This window comes from Papio anubis, chromosome 11, assembly GCF_008728515.1.
Source record: "Papio anubis isolate 15944 chromosome 11, Panubis1.0, whole genome shotgun sequence".
Classification (NCBI taxonomy): Eukaryota; Metazoa; Chordata; class Mammalia; order Primates; family Cercopithecidae; genus Papio; species Papio anubis.
In genome coordinates, this window is record NC_044986.1 from 44,725,565 (window position 1) to 44,742,258 (window position 16,694).

Here is a 16,694-nt window from a genome sequence, read left to right on the forward strand (position 1 = left end):
GCGAGTCTAAACATTTTTAAATTTTTGACTCATATATTCAAATGTCTTTCTTAAAAGTTTATAACAATTTACTTCACTTCTTAAATGAAAATAAAACAAAGCAAAACCAAAAAAGCAATAGACAAAAATCCTTGACAGTTTGATGCGCAAAGCATATTTTGTTCATTTTAATTTGCATTTTAGGTTTTAAAATTATGAACAAAGATTTCGATTCATAGGGCAAATTGATTGTGCTTAGCAGGTCATAATAAAGCCAGGAAGCCGTTTTTTATTTGTGTCAGAGAAGATTTAAGTGTAAATGGATTTAAGTAAAACGGGTTGGGTTACAAAGGAGAAATTTCCATAAGGGTTATTAAAATCTGGACAGGAAGCATAGGGAGACTGGTAGAATCTTTTCACAAACAGGACCCATCATGTTTTGCAGCTTGAGTGCTGGAAGCCTGGGAGGCCAACCATGAAACATACTACAGTCCTTTTTTTGTTCTACTAATCTATCACATGAACCCATGTGCTATTTTCCTTTTTTCGACTCTACTCAAAGTTGAAGAAATGTTTGCACAATTGTATTTTGCTTAGCTTTTAATTTACCAGTGTTTGAAGGATTTCTCATCTGAAATTAGTTTGCCATTCAAAGTATTGATTTAAAAAAAAAAAAGCTGTTGGTTTCTGCCTGTTGCTTTTCTTATTCATCTAGTTATTCAGCTGCAAAATGCAAATATATTTTGCAGGCTTCAGTGCCAGGACAGCTTTCTTAGAGACCTTCTGATTGAAGGGAAGTGCTGAGACATATCCCTTAAGAGTAGAAGTCTCTTGCTTTCAGAGTTCCACTATTGTTATGATAGATGCATCAGTTTTGACATGATAAGCTTTCATATTCACAAATGAGTCATTTTCGCTTAGGAAAAAAATGGAGCCAAATAGACCAATCTTCTCATTTCAGAGGTGCATGTCACTTGTAAATTAAATTTATCCATAACCATATCAAATAAGCATGCTAAATATAAATAAAACTCATCTTTGGAAAATAATTTCATAGTTGTTTTTCTCTCAGTTATGCTATATAATACAGGAGAACCAAAATCTGTAAAATTATTATAGCCATGACTATGTGCTATTCCTAACTGTGACTTTCACTGTAATCTCTGGATGTTTTGTGTAATATACCTGGAGGACAGGGGTTACGGCAGAATTGGCCCTCGTGATGCAGGCCTTCCAAGTTCTGAGTCTCAATTGTAGTAACGATCTTCCTCAATTCAAATCCCTTGGAGTTGATATCAGTCACTTGGGCATTAACACATTTGGACAATAATCTAACAACAGAGGTAAGAACCTGTAAAATAAAAGCATGAAGAGAATTTTATTGATTTCTGAAGTAAGCAACATGGTAAACAAGTTTTATTGATTTCTGAAGTAAGTAACATGGTAAACAAGTGTAACCCGCCCAAAATTGGCGGTATCTGCTGTGCACAGGCAAAGCCAATGTGAGGGCTCTGTTGTCTTTCAGATTTCTCTCCGAGAAGGCAGCAGGTCACCTGTATAGCAGTTCAGACCTCAGGTTCTGAGGGCGAGAAAAGATTTGTCCAAAAACTCACAGTTAAGAGTGGCTAACAAGAGACTCAGAGCCAGGACTTCTGGCCCAAATCTGGGCTGTTTCATATTTATAGAATAGTTTCCTAAATATTTTACTCCACCTAGGCATGCAAACAACTCCATTTGTTTATAGACAATTATTGGCAAGAAGACTGCAAAGAACCTTCAAAACAAATGGATACTGGGGAAAGGGGAGGTGTTTGGCAGGAATTCGCTAAGAACCAGAAGTCAGCCGGAAGACCAGTCTGGGAAAACTGTAGCAAGACTCCTAAAGCCAGGGCTCTTGCTGGCAGGGAAGGCAAAACTTGCCAGCCACGCCCAGAAGCTTGGGAAGAAGCTGAGTTTGCATTTCCCTCCCTCCAGTTTTGGCACTGAATTTCTCAAAACAGCCGTGACCATGATTGTAACCTCTGGCAGGGGTGAGGAAATGGAATGCATAGACAAATAGTTAGAAGCTGGAAGTCATCCTATGCTAGAATCTGTGCATTCCCTTTGAACCTCTCAGAAACAGGGACACATGAGATTTGTTCTTTGTATCCCATGACAAGAAACTCAGAGAACAATTGGATATTCACCCATTGCCTGCAGCATCAGTGAGGAAGAATTACTTTTCATAGCCAACCAGGTTACAGAGTAGAAGAAATGATGCAAGAATTAGCAGACACAGAAGATAATGACTGACGCCCTGCCCCAGCACCATGCCAGTCTAAAACGATCTCCACACTTTCTCAGGAATGGTCAGCCCCGGATCTAGCACGGCAGTTACAAATACAGCAACAGCTCAGTGACTGAATTTAACTACTGGAAGAAATACAGACCCCCATTCAGGCTTATTCCAGTGTCAGTGTGGCAAATGGATTTGAAAAGGAACCAAAAGAAGAAGAAAAAAAAACAAAAATAAGTAAATAAAAGTATATTACCTTCTTAATATACTTTTTTTTAAACTGTTTTTACTGAAGTTCAAAGCAAACAGGAAAAGATTTTTAAAAAGCAGAAAAAAAAAAAGCATTCAGCGGTGAGAAATGACAGCCCTCAGCATGGCAAGAATGAGTAGACAGATGCCTGGAACAGTCAGTGAGAATTCTCAATTTTGAGCACAGCATCAGACGGCAAACAGTTTGTTGTGACAAAGAGAGGCAAAAGCAAGCTTTATAGTCATCACCGTGAAGAGGGTTTTACTTTGGTGTTTTTTGTTTGTTTGTTTGTTTTGTTTTGTTTTTGTGGGTTTTTTTTTTTTTTTTTTTTAGACGGAGTCTTGTTCTGTCACCCAGGCTGAAGTGCAGTGGCACAATCTAGATCTCGGGTCACTGCAACCTCTGCCTCCAGCATTCAAGTGATTCTCCTGCCTCAGCCTCCGGAGTAGGTGGGATTACAGGAATGCGCCACTATGATGACTAATTTTTTGTATTTTTAGTATAGATGGCATTTCACCATGTTGGCTAGGCTGCTCTCAAACTGCTGACCTCAGAAGATCCTCCCGCCTCGGCTTCCCAAAGTGCTGGGATTACAGACATGAGCCATCACACCCGGCCAAGAGGATTTTACCTCTAGGCAAAGCCCCACAAGAGAATTTCTTCAATATGACCATTGTGCTCAGCTACTGCAGGAAAAAAATGCCCTCTTGATGAGGGGGTATAACGGTGGTCCAGAAAATTCAACACTAGAAGGTTAGGGATTAAGAAAACGAAAAGCAAAAGAAAAGAGGGACATTTCAAGAAAAAAAAATTTAGCAGTATATTATCTTTTAATACACAGAAATTTTAATGGTGCTTATTTCTAGTTGCTAAGACTATTTTTTTTTTCATTTTGCTTAACTCATCTTTTCTTGATAACGCATATGTGTTTGTTGTATAATAAAAAGATTTAAAAGGTAGCAAGGTTGTGTTGAGCCTAAAGATCTATACTGATTTATCATAATCACCTGTGTTATTATTTTTTAGTAAAATGGAAAATAGGGGTAATAATGGTAGTAAATCTATAACAGCAACTTAGTATTCGAAAGGTGGAAAAAATTCTAAACCTTTGAATTATTAACATTTAATTCTTTATATAAATTTTGGGTTCTTTTGCTCTTCTAGCTTTCTTTGGTAGTCTTATAATTTTACTAAATCAAACATCATAAATATTAACCTTTGTTTAATTGGATATATTTTCTTAAACCAGCATAATCAAAGCCGTTTTATTTCTCTTTGGTCCACTAGGACTAAATATATCACCACTCATTATAGCAACATTGTTTGATGGTAAAGAAAATTCTCTTTTGTTTTTGAAGTAAAATTATTGGACACAAAAATATGTTACACTAAAGAGAACTTTTTAATTTTTGAAATCAAAAGCTCAGTTATACAAATCACCAGAAAGTAGTAACTACAGTTTGCAGTAATTTTTGTCTCTGATGAAATCTTGGTTTATTTTTTCTTAGAGAATACTTACCATGGAAATGTACTTTATTAACCACACCCTGATAGATTCCCATGTCAAAAATGCAACAGGAGTTGCTGGTTGCCAATAAGACAATAAGATAAACAAAAAGTGCCTCATAAATTAGCATCTCATTGTGCTGTTACTGAACTAAGAATAAACAGATATATCTCTCAGAACACTGCCTATTTTTATACTTCTAGAGATGACATGGGCTAACTTTGTGTGGCTTATAAACTGAAAAAAATCTAATAATGCAGTATTGTTTAGGCACCCATAGAGACTACTCTGGGGAGAAAGACACATATAAGTTCTAGGAGGTTTGTCTAAAATATTATGAATATTATTTTATATTTGAACTATTTTTGAAAGTGCACTTTATTATATAAGTATAATGGTTACCCTTCTATACAAGCTTAATAAAATAAAATGCTTAGCTTAAAAGTCACTCAGAAATGCATGTTAATAGATTTATCTGAAAGTTAGACATCTCAAATTGAAAATGGACATTTTAACCCCTGGCTTTGAATTTCAAATAGATTGATGAAAATAGATGGGTTATGGGGTTCTACAGGAAAGAGTGCTCCCCACCCCAATCCTCTCAGAATGCAGCAAAGAAGTAACAGAAGGCAGAGGGGTACTTGAGAGAACAATAGAAACAAAAAGTGAGAATTTTTTTTTTTTTTTTTGAGATGGAGTCTCCCTCTGTTGCCAGGCTGGAGTGCAGGGCGTGATCTTAGCTCACTGCAACCTCCGCCTCCTGGGTTCAAGTGATTCTCCCGCCTCAGATTCCTGAGCAGCTGGGACTACAGATGCTCGCCACCACACCCAGTTAATTTTTGTATTTTTAGTAGAGGCGGGGTTTCACCATGTTGGCCAGATGGTCTCAATCTCTTGACCTCGTGATCTGCCTGCCTCGGCATCCCAAAGTGCTGGAATTACAGGCATGAGCCACCATGCCCGGCCGAATTTTTTTTTTAAAGGGGGGTGTTGACACCAGCAAAACATCCAGTTACCTTCTAAAATTTTAAACAATTAAACTAAAAGTTGGTATCTCATTATATTTACAATTTAGAGCAGAAAGGACTTTATAGATGACCTAGCCCAAACCCCTTTTCTGATAGAGATGGCAATGTCCCAACTGGTGAAGTGACTGGCCCGCAGTCATGCATCTAGCAAAGGAGATTCAGGACTGTCATGGGCTAAATCGTGTCCTCCCCCCACTCCCAAATTCATACATTGATACCGATACCCTAACTTCCTGAGCCTCCGAATGTGACAGTATCGGGAGATAGGGCCTTTACAGAGGTGATTAAGTTAAAATGGTGTTAATAGGGTGAGCCTTAATCCAATGTGACTGGTGACCTTTTAAGAAGAGGAAATTTGGTATATACAACTTCCAGAGCTCTTGTATTTGGAAGGCTGGAAGGGTCCAGACTTTGGAAGAGTGTCTTGGCTTTACTGTTTTTGTTTTGCTTTTTTTTTCTATTTTTAGCTAAAGCTATATAAACCTTGTAGATTAAACAGTATATACTTCCAAATTTAAAAAAGAAGACGATGACGAGGAAATTTGGACACACATACAAACAGAGGAAGATAATGTGAAGACACATGGAAAAGAAGCCCATTTACAAGCCTGGAACAGATCCTGCCCTCGTGGTCCTCAGAAGGAACCAGTCCAGCTGGCACCTTGATATCAGGCTTCTAGCCCCCAAAACTGCTGACCCAGTCAGCAGTCCTAAGAATTTAATATAAGGAATGAACTACAGTCTCTTGAATCTCTTGGATTCTTGATTTGTGAGATATTAGTGGTACATATAAACTTGGGATCCCTCACAGCTGAGCCCAAGAATTTTCCATCTTGGATGATCACTGAGCTAAATAGGCAAGAGATTTCCCATGGTCTTCGGAACTAGAATTAGCAGGTGCCAATATGAACTGGAGCTACTTCTTTCCAGACTTATTGGTCCTGCTAGGCTGGGTTGAAATCTCACCACCCTCTACTGCTGAGGACAAAAATGGAGCAAGAAATGAAGTTCCACTGACTAATTCTTCTTGTCTGCTTGTAGACTTTCAGGTACTTATCAACACTTGAGGAAAAAGAAATTCTAAAAGACGAATAGTTTATTATTGAATAGTTTAACATTTCCAATAAGATCTCTAATATATCTGTGTAAAAAACAGGGATATAGTGATGCCATCTTGTCCTACTACATTACCAAAAACCTGAAAAAGAAGTGAAATAAATTTTTCTACATGAAAGAGATAAGCAAAGATCCCATTTGTTTATATGTTTTTTAACATGTGTACATAAAAATATACATGGTAGTCTTATCCCAGGGATGTCCTCTTTCTTTCTTAAAGCGAATCTCTGGAAAGTCCAGGACAGAGGTAGTTGAAGCAACAGCTGCAAGTTACTGATTAGATCCATGACTGGCCAAGCCATACATAAAACAAAATGAATGAGCCTAGGAAATTCCATCTGAAATTACATTTTGAGTTTAGTGCTAGAGTTAGAAAAATAGTTCTCAAGACCCCGACAGACATCAGAATCCTGTAGTGATGCATTATTTATTAAGGCCCCCACACAGACCTAAGGAATCAGGATCTCTGAGAATGGGGAAGTACCCTTGGTGATTCTGATGCTCATCACAGTTGCAGGGCAACTAGGTTAGAGGAAGCAAAATCTGAGGTTAGCAGGTTACTACACTTACATGTGAGAATATGAGTTTTACAGACTAAAGGCATCTGTGTTCAGCACTTGCAAATCAGAATTTGACTTCTCATGAAGAAATAATGACCCTTCCAAAAATAAGTCTGAAGAGAAAAGAAATGATCTTTGGTAGAGGAAATGGGTAATGTGAGGGCTACAGAGCCCTAAAATACAGCCCCAGAGTCCTTACAAGCCTAGAGGGGCCACCTGGGTCATACAAGAATAAAGCAACCTGGGATAAGAGACTACCGAGAGAGGAGGGGCAAAGGAGCAACCATTGCTGAGCCCCAGGGGAACAGGGGCCATGTGGTATGGGAGCCCAGAGCTTCCATTTTTCAAGTGAAAGCAAAATCCCCCAACACTTAGACGGTGGTGACTAATACTAAAAATAAATAAATGCACATGTGCATATACACATACACGCTTTATCTGCAGGCTAACAAGACTGCCTGTGGGCAGTACAGGCCCAGGGTTTTTTGTATTGTTTTTTATTTGACAAATAAAAAATTGTATATATTTATGGTATGTAACATGATGTCTTGAATTGTGTACATATTTTGGAAGATAATTAGCTAAACTGAGCTAATTAACATTGGGCATTCCTTCACATACTTATTCATTTTCTTTTTGTGTGTGTGAGGAGAACACTTAAAATCTACTCTTAGTAATTTTCAAGTATACAATACATTGTTATTAGCTATAGACATCAAGTTGTACACTAGATCTCTTGAACTTATTCCTCCTAACTGAAATTTTGTATCTTTTTGTATCCTTTGACCAGTATCTCCCTAACTCTCCCAACTTTGCCCCCTACCAGCCTCTGGTAACCACTATTTTACTCTTTACTTTTATAGATTCGAATCTTTGAGATTCCACATAAAAGTGAGATCATGCAGTATTTGTCTTTCTGTGAGTACAGGCCCAATTTTTAAAATCAAGCCTAAATCCTTACAGACATTCATGTGAAAAACAACAACCACCAGTTAATTAGGACCAATGATCTCTTTGTGAGAATGGCTAAAAACCAAAGCTAAATCCTCAGCAGAAAACAAGAGCCTTCACCCTCATACTCTGACTTCCTCTCACTCTCTTCTTCAAGATCTCTGCCCTCACAAATAAAAAGTATTCACTTTTCTCACATCTTATATTTTTATAGCCTCACAAAACACAGAGGTGAATAGAAACACAATGTTGCCTGACTTCATCGAAGGACAGGCTGTCATTAATGAATCCAATGTCAAATTGTCAAATTTACTCTAATTTTGCCTGTTTATCCCTGTCCATGCCTTAACACAACCTACAGTAAGCTTGCTCACTTTGCTGGGCTGAGTATATCTGCTGATTGAATTTGTAGTCAGATTTGCTAATTTACAAGGCTGGCCTTGCTCTAAAGATATAATTTTTTGTTTGTTTTCTTTTTAGATGGAGTCTTACTCTGTCGCCCAGCCTGGAGTGCAGTGGCATGATCTTGGCTCACTGCAACTTCCGCCTCATGGGTTCCAGCAATTCTCCTGCCCCAACCTCCCGAGTAGCTGAGATGACAGGCATGCCACCACACCCAGCTTAACTTGTGTATTTTCAATACAGTCGAGTTTTCACCATGTTGGCCAGGCTGGTCTCAAACTCCTAATCTCAATTGATCCATGATCCACACACCTTGGCCTTCCAAAGTGCTGAGTGACAAGTGTGAGTCACCCGCCCAGCCTAAAGGTATAATCTTATACTAAATTCACTATCATTTCTACTCAGTGGGACTCAGGCAAGTTGTCCTATATAACTATGATTGCTGTTTCTAAATGCCTAAAGATGGGGTGACTGGGCTGTACAACAGTTTATTTCAAATCAAGAAAGCAGTTCTGATCAAAGGGAAGAACCACCTCATTTCCTTCCGGGGAAGGTGAAGTTACCAATCTTACAAAAGTCAACTTCTCTCTGATTTGGGCTTTACTACTCACACTGTCACTTCAAAGACAATAAAGGTAGGCAAGTGGACTGAAGATTTGTTCCTGCTTGAGACTGAATTGAAGATATAATTGGTGTTAGAAGTCTAACTATATAAAAAGCTAACGACTTTTTTTAAAGCAAGGATTTTCCAGAAAATAAAGAGGATTTATTAGTTAAATGTTATTTTTCCACTTTTATGAATACATATATAGCAAAAAGAAAACTATACACTAAGGTTCTTACAGTGTTGTACCTTATAAGGAAGTACAAGGTACAACATATAATATTATGTTGCTTTTTATCAAGTTTTAAATTGTCTTATTTTATGATTTTTCATCATAAGTACTACAATTTTCATATGTAAGTTCTATGAGTAATTTTTGGGTAACAAGAAAAAGTCATATATATATATACACACACACATATATATATACACACACACATATATATACACACACATACATATATACACACACACACATATATATATATATCAGTACATTTAAGAAATGCTTTTTTCTAATAGTAAATTATAAAAATAAGTAATAAATTAAAAAGTAATAAAAATTATAGTAATCCCAGCTCATTTAATAAATGCTCTATCATGTATCCAATAAAAAACACAAGATAAAAATTATGCAGAAATAGAAAAAGGTTTGTGTAACATTCAAAGGAACAAAAAGCAGACTATATATAGCTCAAATTAAACATGCCATTATGTATATGTGTAGACAAGGCTAGGAATTTATAAGTCAAATCAAAATTCTTTACATTAGTTGGGTGAGATAAAGTATAAATGTAGTTTTTAAATATTTGCTTTTTGTTTTACATTGTCTGGTCATTTTTTCTACATTTACCTATTTAAAAAGAAGAAACGGATGGGTTCACTGTCCTAAATTTGGTTTCAAGTTGCTTTTTGTCAATTTCAAGTTTTAAGTGGTGTTATTTCATTTTTCACCATAAGTCATTAGTCTTTAGTCCCTATTACAAAACATGTGCTCACCAAGGGACTTTTGGGGCCTAAGATAATTCGCCAAAAGCAATTAACTTCCTAGGGGCTTTCAAGTGGGGGGATTTCCTTACTTAGGTTTCAGACCATCTCTTAACAAACAGTTATTCTCTCAAACTGGCAGTTTACTCTGGTAATTTGGCACCCCTAAAGCATTCTAGTAGCCTTCAAAGAGGTTCCTTTGAAACATTGTCACTTCTTCTATGTGTTAATTTGAGAGTATTCAGAAGGAAATTACTTGTCCAGTGTCTCAAAGGCCTTACTCAGAGACAACGTCTAAATTCCAGATCTTCTTTGCCTCTAATTATTTTATCTTTTCCCCTCTCTAAAGTCAGTGCAAGAAAATTTTTTTTTTTCTAAATTAAAGTCTAATTTGCCACTAAGGGTGGTAACTGTATTTCAGGCACGAACATTAGAGGATTTTTCATTAGCCTAACTGTAGCTGGTAGTGGGGGTGATGCCATTTATCAATTTAATTTTTGCTTGCAAACCTTGCCATCATTTATAAATTTGGGTTTTTCCATCCTGGTTGCTAATGTCTTAATTCACATTTATTATTTTATTGTATTTATAAGACTTCTCAAGTCCTTTGCGATGTAAGTACGGCCCATTAAAAATGAAAATAAATAGCCCAATTTATGTTCATCAGGTTGGCTTTAGAAAAATTATTAAATTACAAATTAAACTACAAAAATGATTAAATAGTCCGTTTTATGTTCATTGGGTTGGTTTAAGAAAAATGATTAAATTACAAATTAAATAACTTTCTTTATTTTCCCCACAAAACTATTCTGTATGACTACTTGTAAATATACAGCTTTATTTTCCAAAGGCCCTCTCCCTTCCTTTGACCATAAGATAACCATTCTAAAAAATGTAAAGGAGATAAAACTGGCTGTCCAGTGATTGCCTGGCCAATGTCCTAAATAATGCAAGACAAAACCTGTTGGGGCCCAATTAAATAAAAATCCATGGACTCTCAGAGGCTTCGGAATTCAAATGAGCCTCATGGATCCACATCCCTTCGATTAGGCATCTGCAAGCTGGCATTTCTGAGTGAGGGACTTTCCAAAACAGGCTGCTCAAGTTTCTTGGCCAATAACAGGGTCATGCACAATTAAAAAAAAAAAAAAAAAAAAGCAACCACAGCTATTTCTCAAACAAATTTGTAAAGTAAGTTTGACTCTTTTTCTGTCTCCTTTAGAAATTTGCCAATATTTTGGGATTTCGAACTTTGTTATTGTTAAGTGTCGAAGTGAAAACACTGAGAAATAGGAAAGAGAAAACTAATACCAGGAAGGTTGAGAGAAGGAAAGAGAAAGAGAAGCAAAAGGGGTTAAGGATGGGGATATTTGTTGACTGTAGTTATCATCAGAGTCAGAGGACTAGGGAAAGAGGGGAAAAGCAGAAAACAGCTCCCCACCCATCTACATCCAGCCCATTAATAGAGTTTAAAATTTGCTTCTGTATTCCAAGTAATTAGCATTTTGCATCCATTTTATTTATTGCTACTACTAAGAAAGCACTAACTGTGAAGGCATAAAAGCAAACATTTTCTGGAGACACATGAGGTGACACAAGAGTGTCGAAACTTCTTTAAGGATAAAGGCCTGATGTTAGGCATGTCCTGAGTGCAAAACCAATTTCTGTGTAACTAAATTTAAAAGAGTTCTATTAAAGGGGATAAATGGAAGATATACCGCAAAACGTAAAAAATGATTACTTAGGTGATAGGGTTATGTCTGATTTTTGTATTTGACTCATCTGCATTTATAAATTTTATTTAATACGCCTTAATTTCCTAGGCCATATATCATATACAAATGTTATAAATTACACCTAACTTATAGGTATTATAATATGTATATATACATAAATGTATGTGTATTTATATGTGTGTGTGTGTGTGTGTGTCTGTATTCTTTCAGGAAAGCAAAGTTTTCTTCGGGCTTTAAACACACGCAGCCTCTGGTAAAGGTGCTATTGGTACAAAAGTTCAACAAGCATAGCTCCAAGCTTTGGCAATTTTCTTACACTTTGCTAATACTGCTGTCCATGAACTAAGAGATTTTCAAAGCAGCCAACATTGCATTAGTGCAATGGTTAATAACAAGGGAGAGAAGAGTGTGGTCTGAGATTGTATAAATGGTTTCTCAATCTTGAATCATAAATTTTCTCCAAGGAAGTTTCTAAAGAAGCCCAAATAGTGCACATTATTTCTGAAAGGAACAGGAGGATTTTTCTTTTTTTTCTAATCATAAAATGGACCCAGACATCTCAGCCTTTTGGTGTAATCTGGATATCAGTAATCTGGATATCAGATGCAATCAGGGAACAGCCTGAGTTTTGGAGTTAGATCTGAGTTCAATCCCATATCTGCCATTTACTAGCTGTGTGATCTTGGTTGAATTACTGAAGCTCTCTGAACCTCCTTTCGCCATCTGTAAAGTGGGGATGTGGTCATCTTCCCCACTACATGGCTCTCCTGAGAATCCACGGAGAGCACATTTGTAAACATTTCTCTCGCTATGCTTGGCACTTTGTTGGGGCCACAAAAAAAAAAAAAAAAAAAAAAAAAATCCATGGACTCTCAGAGGCTCCGGTACTCCAATGAGCCTCCTGGATCCACGTCTCTTCGTTTAGCCATCCGCAAGCTGGCATTTCTGAGCGAGGGACTTTTCAAAACAGGCTGCTCAAGTTTCTTGGCCAATAATAGGCGCCGGGTTCTGTGTGGTGGGAACGGGTACCACCCCAGCAGGAGACCAGGCAGAAACTACCGTGGGAGTGCAAGCTAAGAAAGGGCAAAAGAAGAGAAGGGCAGAAAAACAAAACAAAATGAAACCACTCAGGCAGCGACTTACAGTGTTAAGGAGAGAATTCCCGGAAGGGAGACGACAGTTTCTTTTTCTGTATGACAATAAAAAAAGGTAAACAAGCCTCCAGAAGCTCATTCAGCCCCCATATAACTTTTTCGAGAAAGAAACGGTGCCGTTCTTCCGAGCCCTCCGGTTTAACCACTGCTTCGGGGCTGACTTATTTCCTACGTCTGAGAACTGCCAGAAAATGAGCAATATCTGTTCTGAAGGCTGCAGGCTCTCTCCCCGCCCCCGCGGGGCGGCGCGCGCTCACCCACCAGCGCCGCAGCGGACCTTTGGCTTGGCTTGTCAGGGCTTGTCCAGGAGTTCCGCTCCTCTCTCCAACCGGGGTCCTCCTTCAGGGACCCTAAAGCTTCCCAAACTTCCGCTTCAATTCCTGTCCGCCCCCCACACCCACCTCTACGTGGAGCACAGTGGTCTCCGAGGAGTGCCGGAACTGCCCCGCCTGCCCCGCGGGGTCAGCACTTTGCATCAAGTCCCTAGAAAAGCGAGTCCTCCAGCGTTCTGAGCACCCGGGCCCGAGAAAAGATCCCAACAGCCGCCGGGAGCCAGTCTCCAAAGCCTCCCGCAGCAGCCCGCCGCTCCCAGGTGCCCGCGTGCGCCGCTGCCGCAGCAATCCCGCACGCGTCCCGCCCCAACCCCACTTTGCCTATCCCCGGGACTAAGACCGAGTAAGCCTCCACCCTGGCAGGAGAGGGCTCACCAGAGGTAGGAGGGTCCAGGTGCCCAGCATGGTTGTTGAGCAATCCTCCGAAGTGAAAGAGCCTACCCAATTCCGCGCTGAGCGGGTCCACCAACCGCGGGAGAAGCGGCAGCTCCGCCTGGGCAGCCAGGGCTGGCCTCAGGGTGTCTTCCGTGCCAGTGCCCGCCCCTGGCGCTCCAGCCAAGTCACTCGTAAACCGCTTCCCTCACTCCCCACAAGCGTCTTTGAACACCTGTGTGTCACTCTTGCGCGAGATCAGAGACGAGCTCACGAAAAGCCCCCGTGGTCAGGAGGATGGGAAGGAAGCCTCGCTGGGGAACGCCCGGGTTGGGGAGGGCTCCATTGATTCAGCAACTTGGCCTGCGCGCGGATGGGGAGGGGGAGAAGTCAGGGTGAGGAAGGAGTCAGGGTTTGTTGCACAAATGGGCATTCCCCGTCCCGGGGCGTTCCTGCAGTGGCTGGCAACCTCACTTCAGGTGAGGACCTCGAGAGCCTGCCTGCTGACCTTTCTAAAGACTTCCGCTGCAGTTCAACCTGGGAAGTTGAGGACGTCTTGAAGGAGAAAGCAGCTCAGAGTGCACAGGTCCTGCCTGGGTGCACAACCTTGGCTAATAGCTGGAGTCAGTCAGAGGAAGACTTGCGGGGCATTTGACTGAGCTGTCCATGTTGTGGCTGCAACAGAGGCTCACAGACGTTCCTGCAATGGACAGGTCGCCATATGAAAAAGTACAGATATTGCGCCATAGGGCTCTGAAAAGGGAGGGCCCCTTTTTATTTCTCAAGAGGAAAACAAAGCTAACAACTTAAGGCAGATTGCACAGCCCCAGCTATATTAAACATTCAGAATTACTTCCTGTCCTTCGTTACTCATTATTTCCTGGCCAGTTTTCTTTAAAGAAAAAAAAAAAAAAACAGCTTCTAATTCTTTCGTGCTCTGGTGAACACTGTTCAAAGTTACTATTCTTTTGGAATAGTAGATAGCTCTTAGGTAGTTTTGCATGAATTTTACAGAAGGTATGTTTGGATAATACTATCATTACTGAACCTGAATTTGGACACACTGAAGGTTTCAGTATTCCTTTGGCATCATCCACCAAGCTGTGCACCTCACTCTGCCGCCTCTCTCCCTTCCCAGTTAGATTCAACCCATTAGTAACACATTAATAACTCTTTGCTTGGCTCACTGTTCATCCTTCAGGCTTCCTCTTAGTTGACATTTTCTTCTGGAGCCTGTTCGGGCCCTCAAATCTAGGTTAGGTTACCCTCCTGAGTGCTTTCCATCATCCTGTGTTTTGCATCTGTCACTGCACTTACCAGCAGTCTTGTAGGTGTTGACTAGTTTGTCTCTGTTCCACCCTTCAGTAGACTGTTAGTGCCATGAGGAAGACCCTGGGTGTGCCAGCCTTGTGCACACACTCTGAGCATCTAATAGACACAGAAAGAAGTGGGACAGGGAGGATGGTATATGGGCATTCTCTGTATTATCTTTGCAACTTTTCTGAAATCCCAAAACTATTCCAAAATAAAAAGTTCATTTAAATAAAAAATGTAAAAAGAAGGAAGGAAAAGAGATGGGAAGGAAGAAAAGGAGAGGTAAGGGAAGAAGGAATGGAAGGAGGGAAGAGAGAAAAAAGGGGAAAGGACAATTGACAAAATCAGTATCTCTTGAATGTGAATTATAAGCCAGAAACTCGCATATGTGGATCTTCCTTACTTAATACTTATCATTATAGCCCAGTGAGGTGAGTGATTATTAAACTTACTTTACAAATTAAAAAAAAGTAGCCAAAAAAAGCTTCAGCAACATTGGCAACGTTGGTTAGTTAATAAACAGCAGAGTCAGGAATTAAACTTGGTTATTCTTGCTTCCAAGGTCCTGCTCTTTCTATGCCATACCCCCTTCCCCTACCTCCTACCCTTGTACATCTAATTATCCTCAAGTTCAAGGAGATAGGAATAGGTGCTGTGTGGGGAGAAATATGTTTCACGGTCAAATAATCTTAGAAAATTCTGGGTTAATTTAATTTGAAAACTTTCTTAATCCAAAACTTCTCAGGGCCTTTAACATGCTAATATTAAAGGGTGGGGTAATTATGTATACTGTTCCCCAAACTTCTTTGTCTATGGAACTCTTTGAAGAATCTATTGAATGAACACCTAATAAATGCTGGTGTTTCCGGGGAAAACAGTTTGGGCATCTCTAAAGGTTATTTTTATTTTGCCAGCATACTCCTGAGAGTCCTTCAAGGGCAAAGTAATAAAATCTTAATAATAGAATTTCAGGTACTCTACCAGATGTTGGAGATATTTTGGACAATCATCCTTTTTCAAACCATACCATATAAGTTAAAGCTTGTTTCTTGTATTCAAAAGATATCTTGGTTTCTGAACATTCTGAATAACATTTAAACAAATATCTGACTATGTAATAAACTGAAAGAGTTAAGATTAAAAAACAAACAAACAAACAAAAAACTTCTACATCTTTTTACCACTAAGACTTTTGTTATTTTCCCCTTTGGACCTAATATTTTAAAAATGTTGTCAACCAAATTGTTTTTACTAAATAGCAACAAGTTGATTTTAATAACTCCCAACTGTAGTATATATCCATGACTGTTTATCCTGCCTTTCTCCTTCTTCTTCCTCCTGGTAATAGTACTTCCAAGCTGTCTTTAGAAAAACTGTCCCTCTCCCCTTTTCTTAACTATTTGATGTGAATGGTTCTTTTAGTCAGGGTTCTCTAGAGAAACAGAACCAAGAGAATGAATAGATAGAAAGATAGATAGATAGGAGCTGGCTCACATGATGGTAGAGGCTGGCAAGTCCAAAACTTTAGCATTGGCCAACAGGCTGGAGACCCATGAAAAAGTTACAATTCAAGTCCAAAGGCAGTCTGTTGGCATAATTCTCACTCTCTCAGCGGAAGTCAGTCTTTTTTTTTTTTTTTAAGTCTTCAACTAATTGGATAAGGACTGTTGACATTATAGAAGGCAAATGTTTTACTCAGAGTTTAAAGATGTAAATATTAATCCCATCCAAAACACAGCTTTACAGAAACATCTAAGATAGTGTTTGACTAAATAGCTGAGTGCCATGGGCTAGCTAATTTGATACATAAAATTAACCATCACAGTGGCATTGGTACCAATCCCAGGGCTTGGGTATACATGTAGGTGGAGGGAGGTAGTAGGTGGGAAACATGACTTGGCTTAAGTCAGTCAGCACATCGCATTCCGTTGGAGTAGATTTTGGGACCGTTACTGGAAACACTGGGACACAAACCCTTTATTTTTCACTGGATTTGAAGTAGAAATATGTGAGATGTGAAACTGATGTGGTTGGTTGTGAAGGGAGCTTGTGGTCCTGCCAGAGCTGAAAACAGTCAGCTCATGCTGAGAGGAAACCACACTGAAAGGAAACCATGCTGAAAGATCA

General features: G+C 39.3%; 1 protein-coding gene across 13 annotated transcripts in view; it reads right to left on the reverse strand.

Annotated features, from left to right (window-relative positions):
- STAMBPL1 (STAM binding protein like 1) overlaps positions 1-16,694 on the reverse strand; it is a 145,475-nt gene that overhangs the window by 11,621 nt on the left and 117,160 nt on the right. For 9 of the 13 annotated variants that reach the window (XM_031652195.1, XM_031652194.1, XM_021943463.2 and 6 more), the window contains one exon: positions 1,165-1,330. In XM_031652195.1, coding sequence (XP_031508055.1) covers positions 1,165-1,330 — 166 coding nt within the window. The other 4 variants (XM_031652204.1, XM_031652203.1, XM_031652201.1 and 1 more) reach the window with 3 other exon arrangements.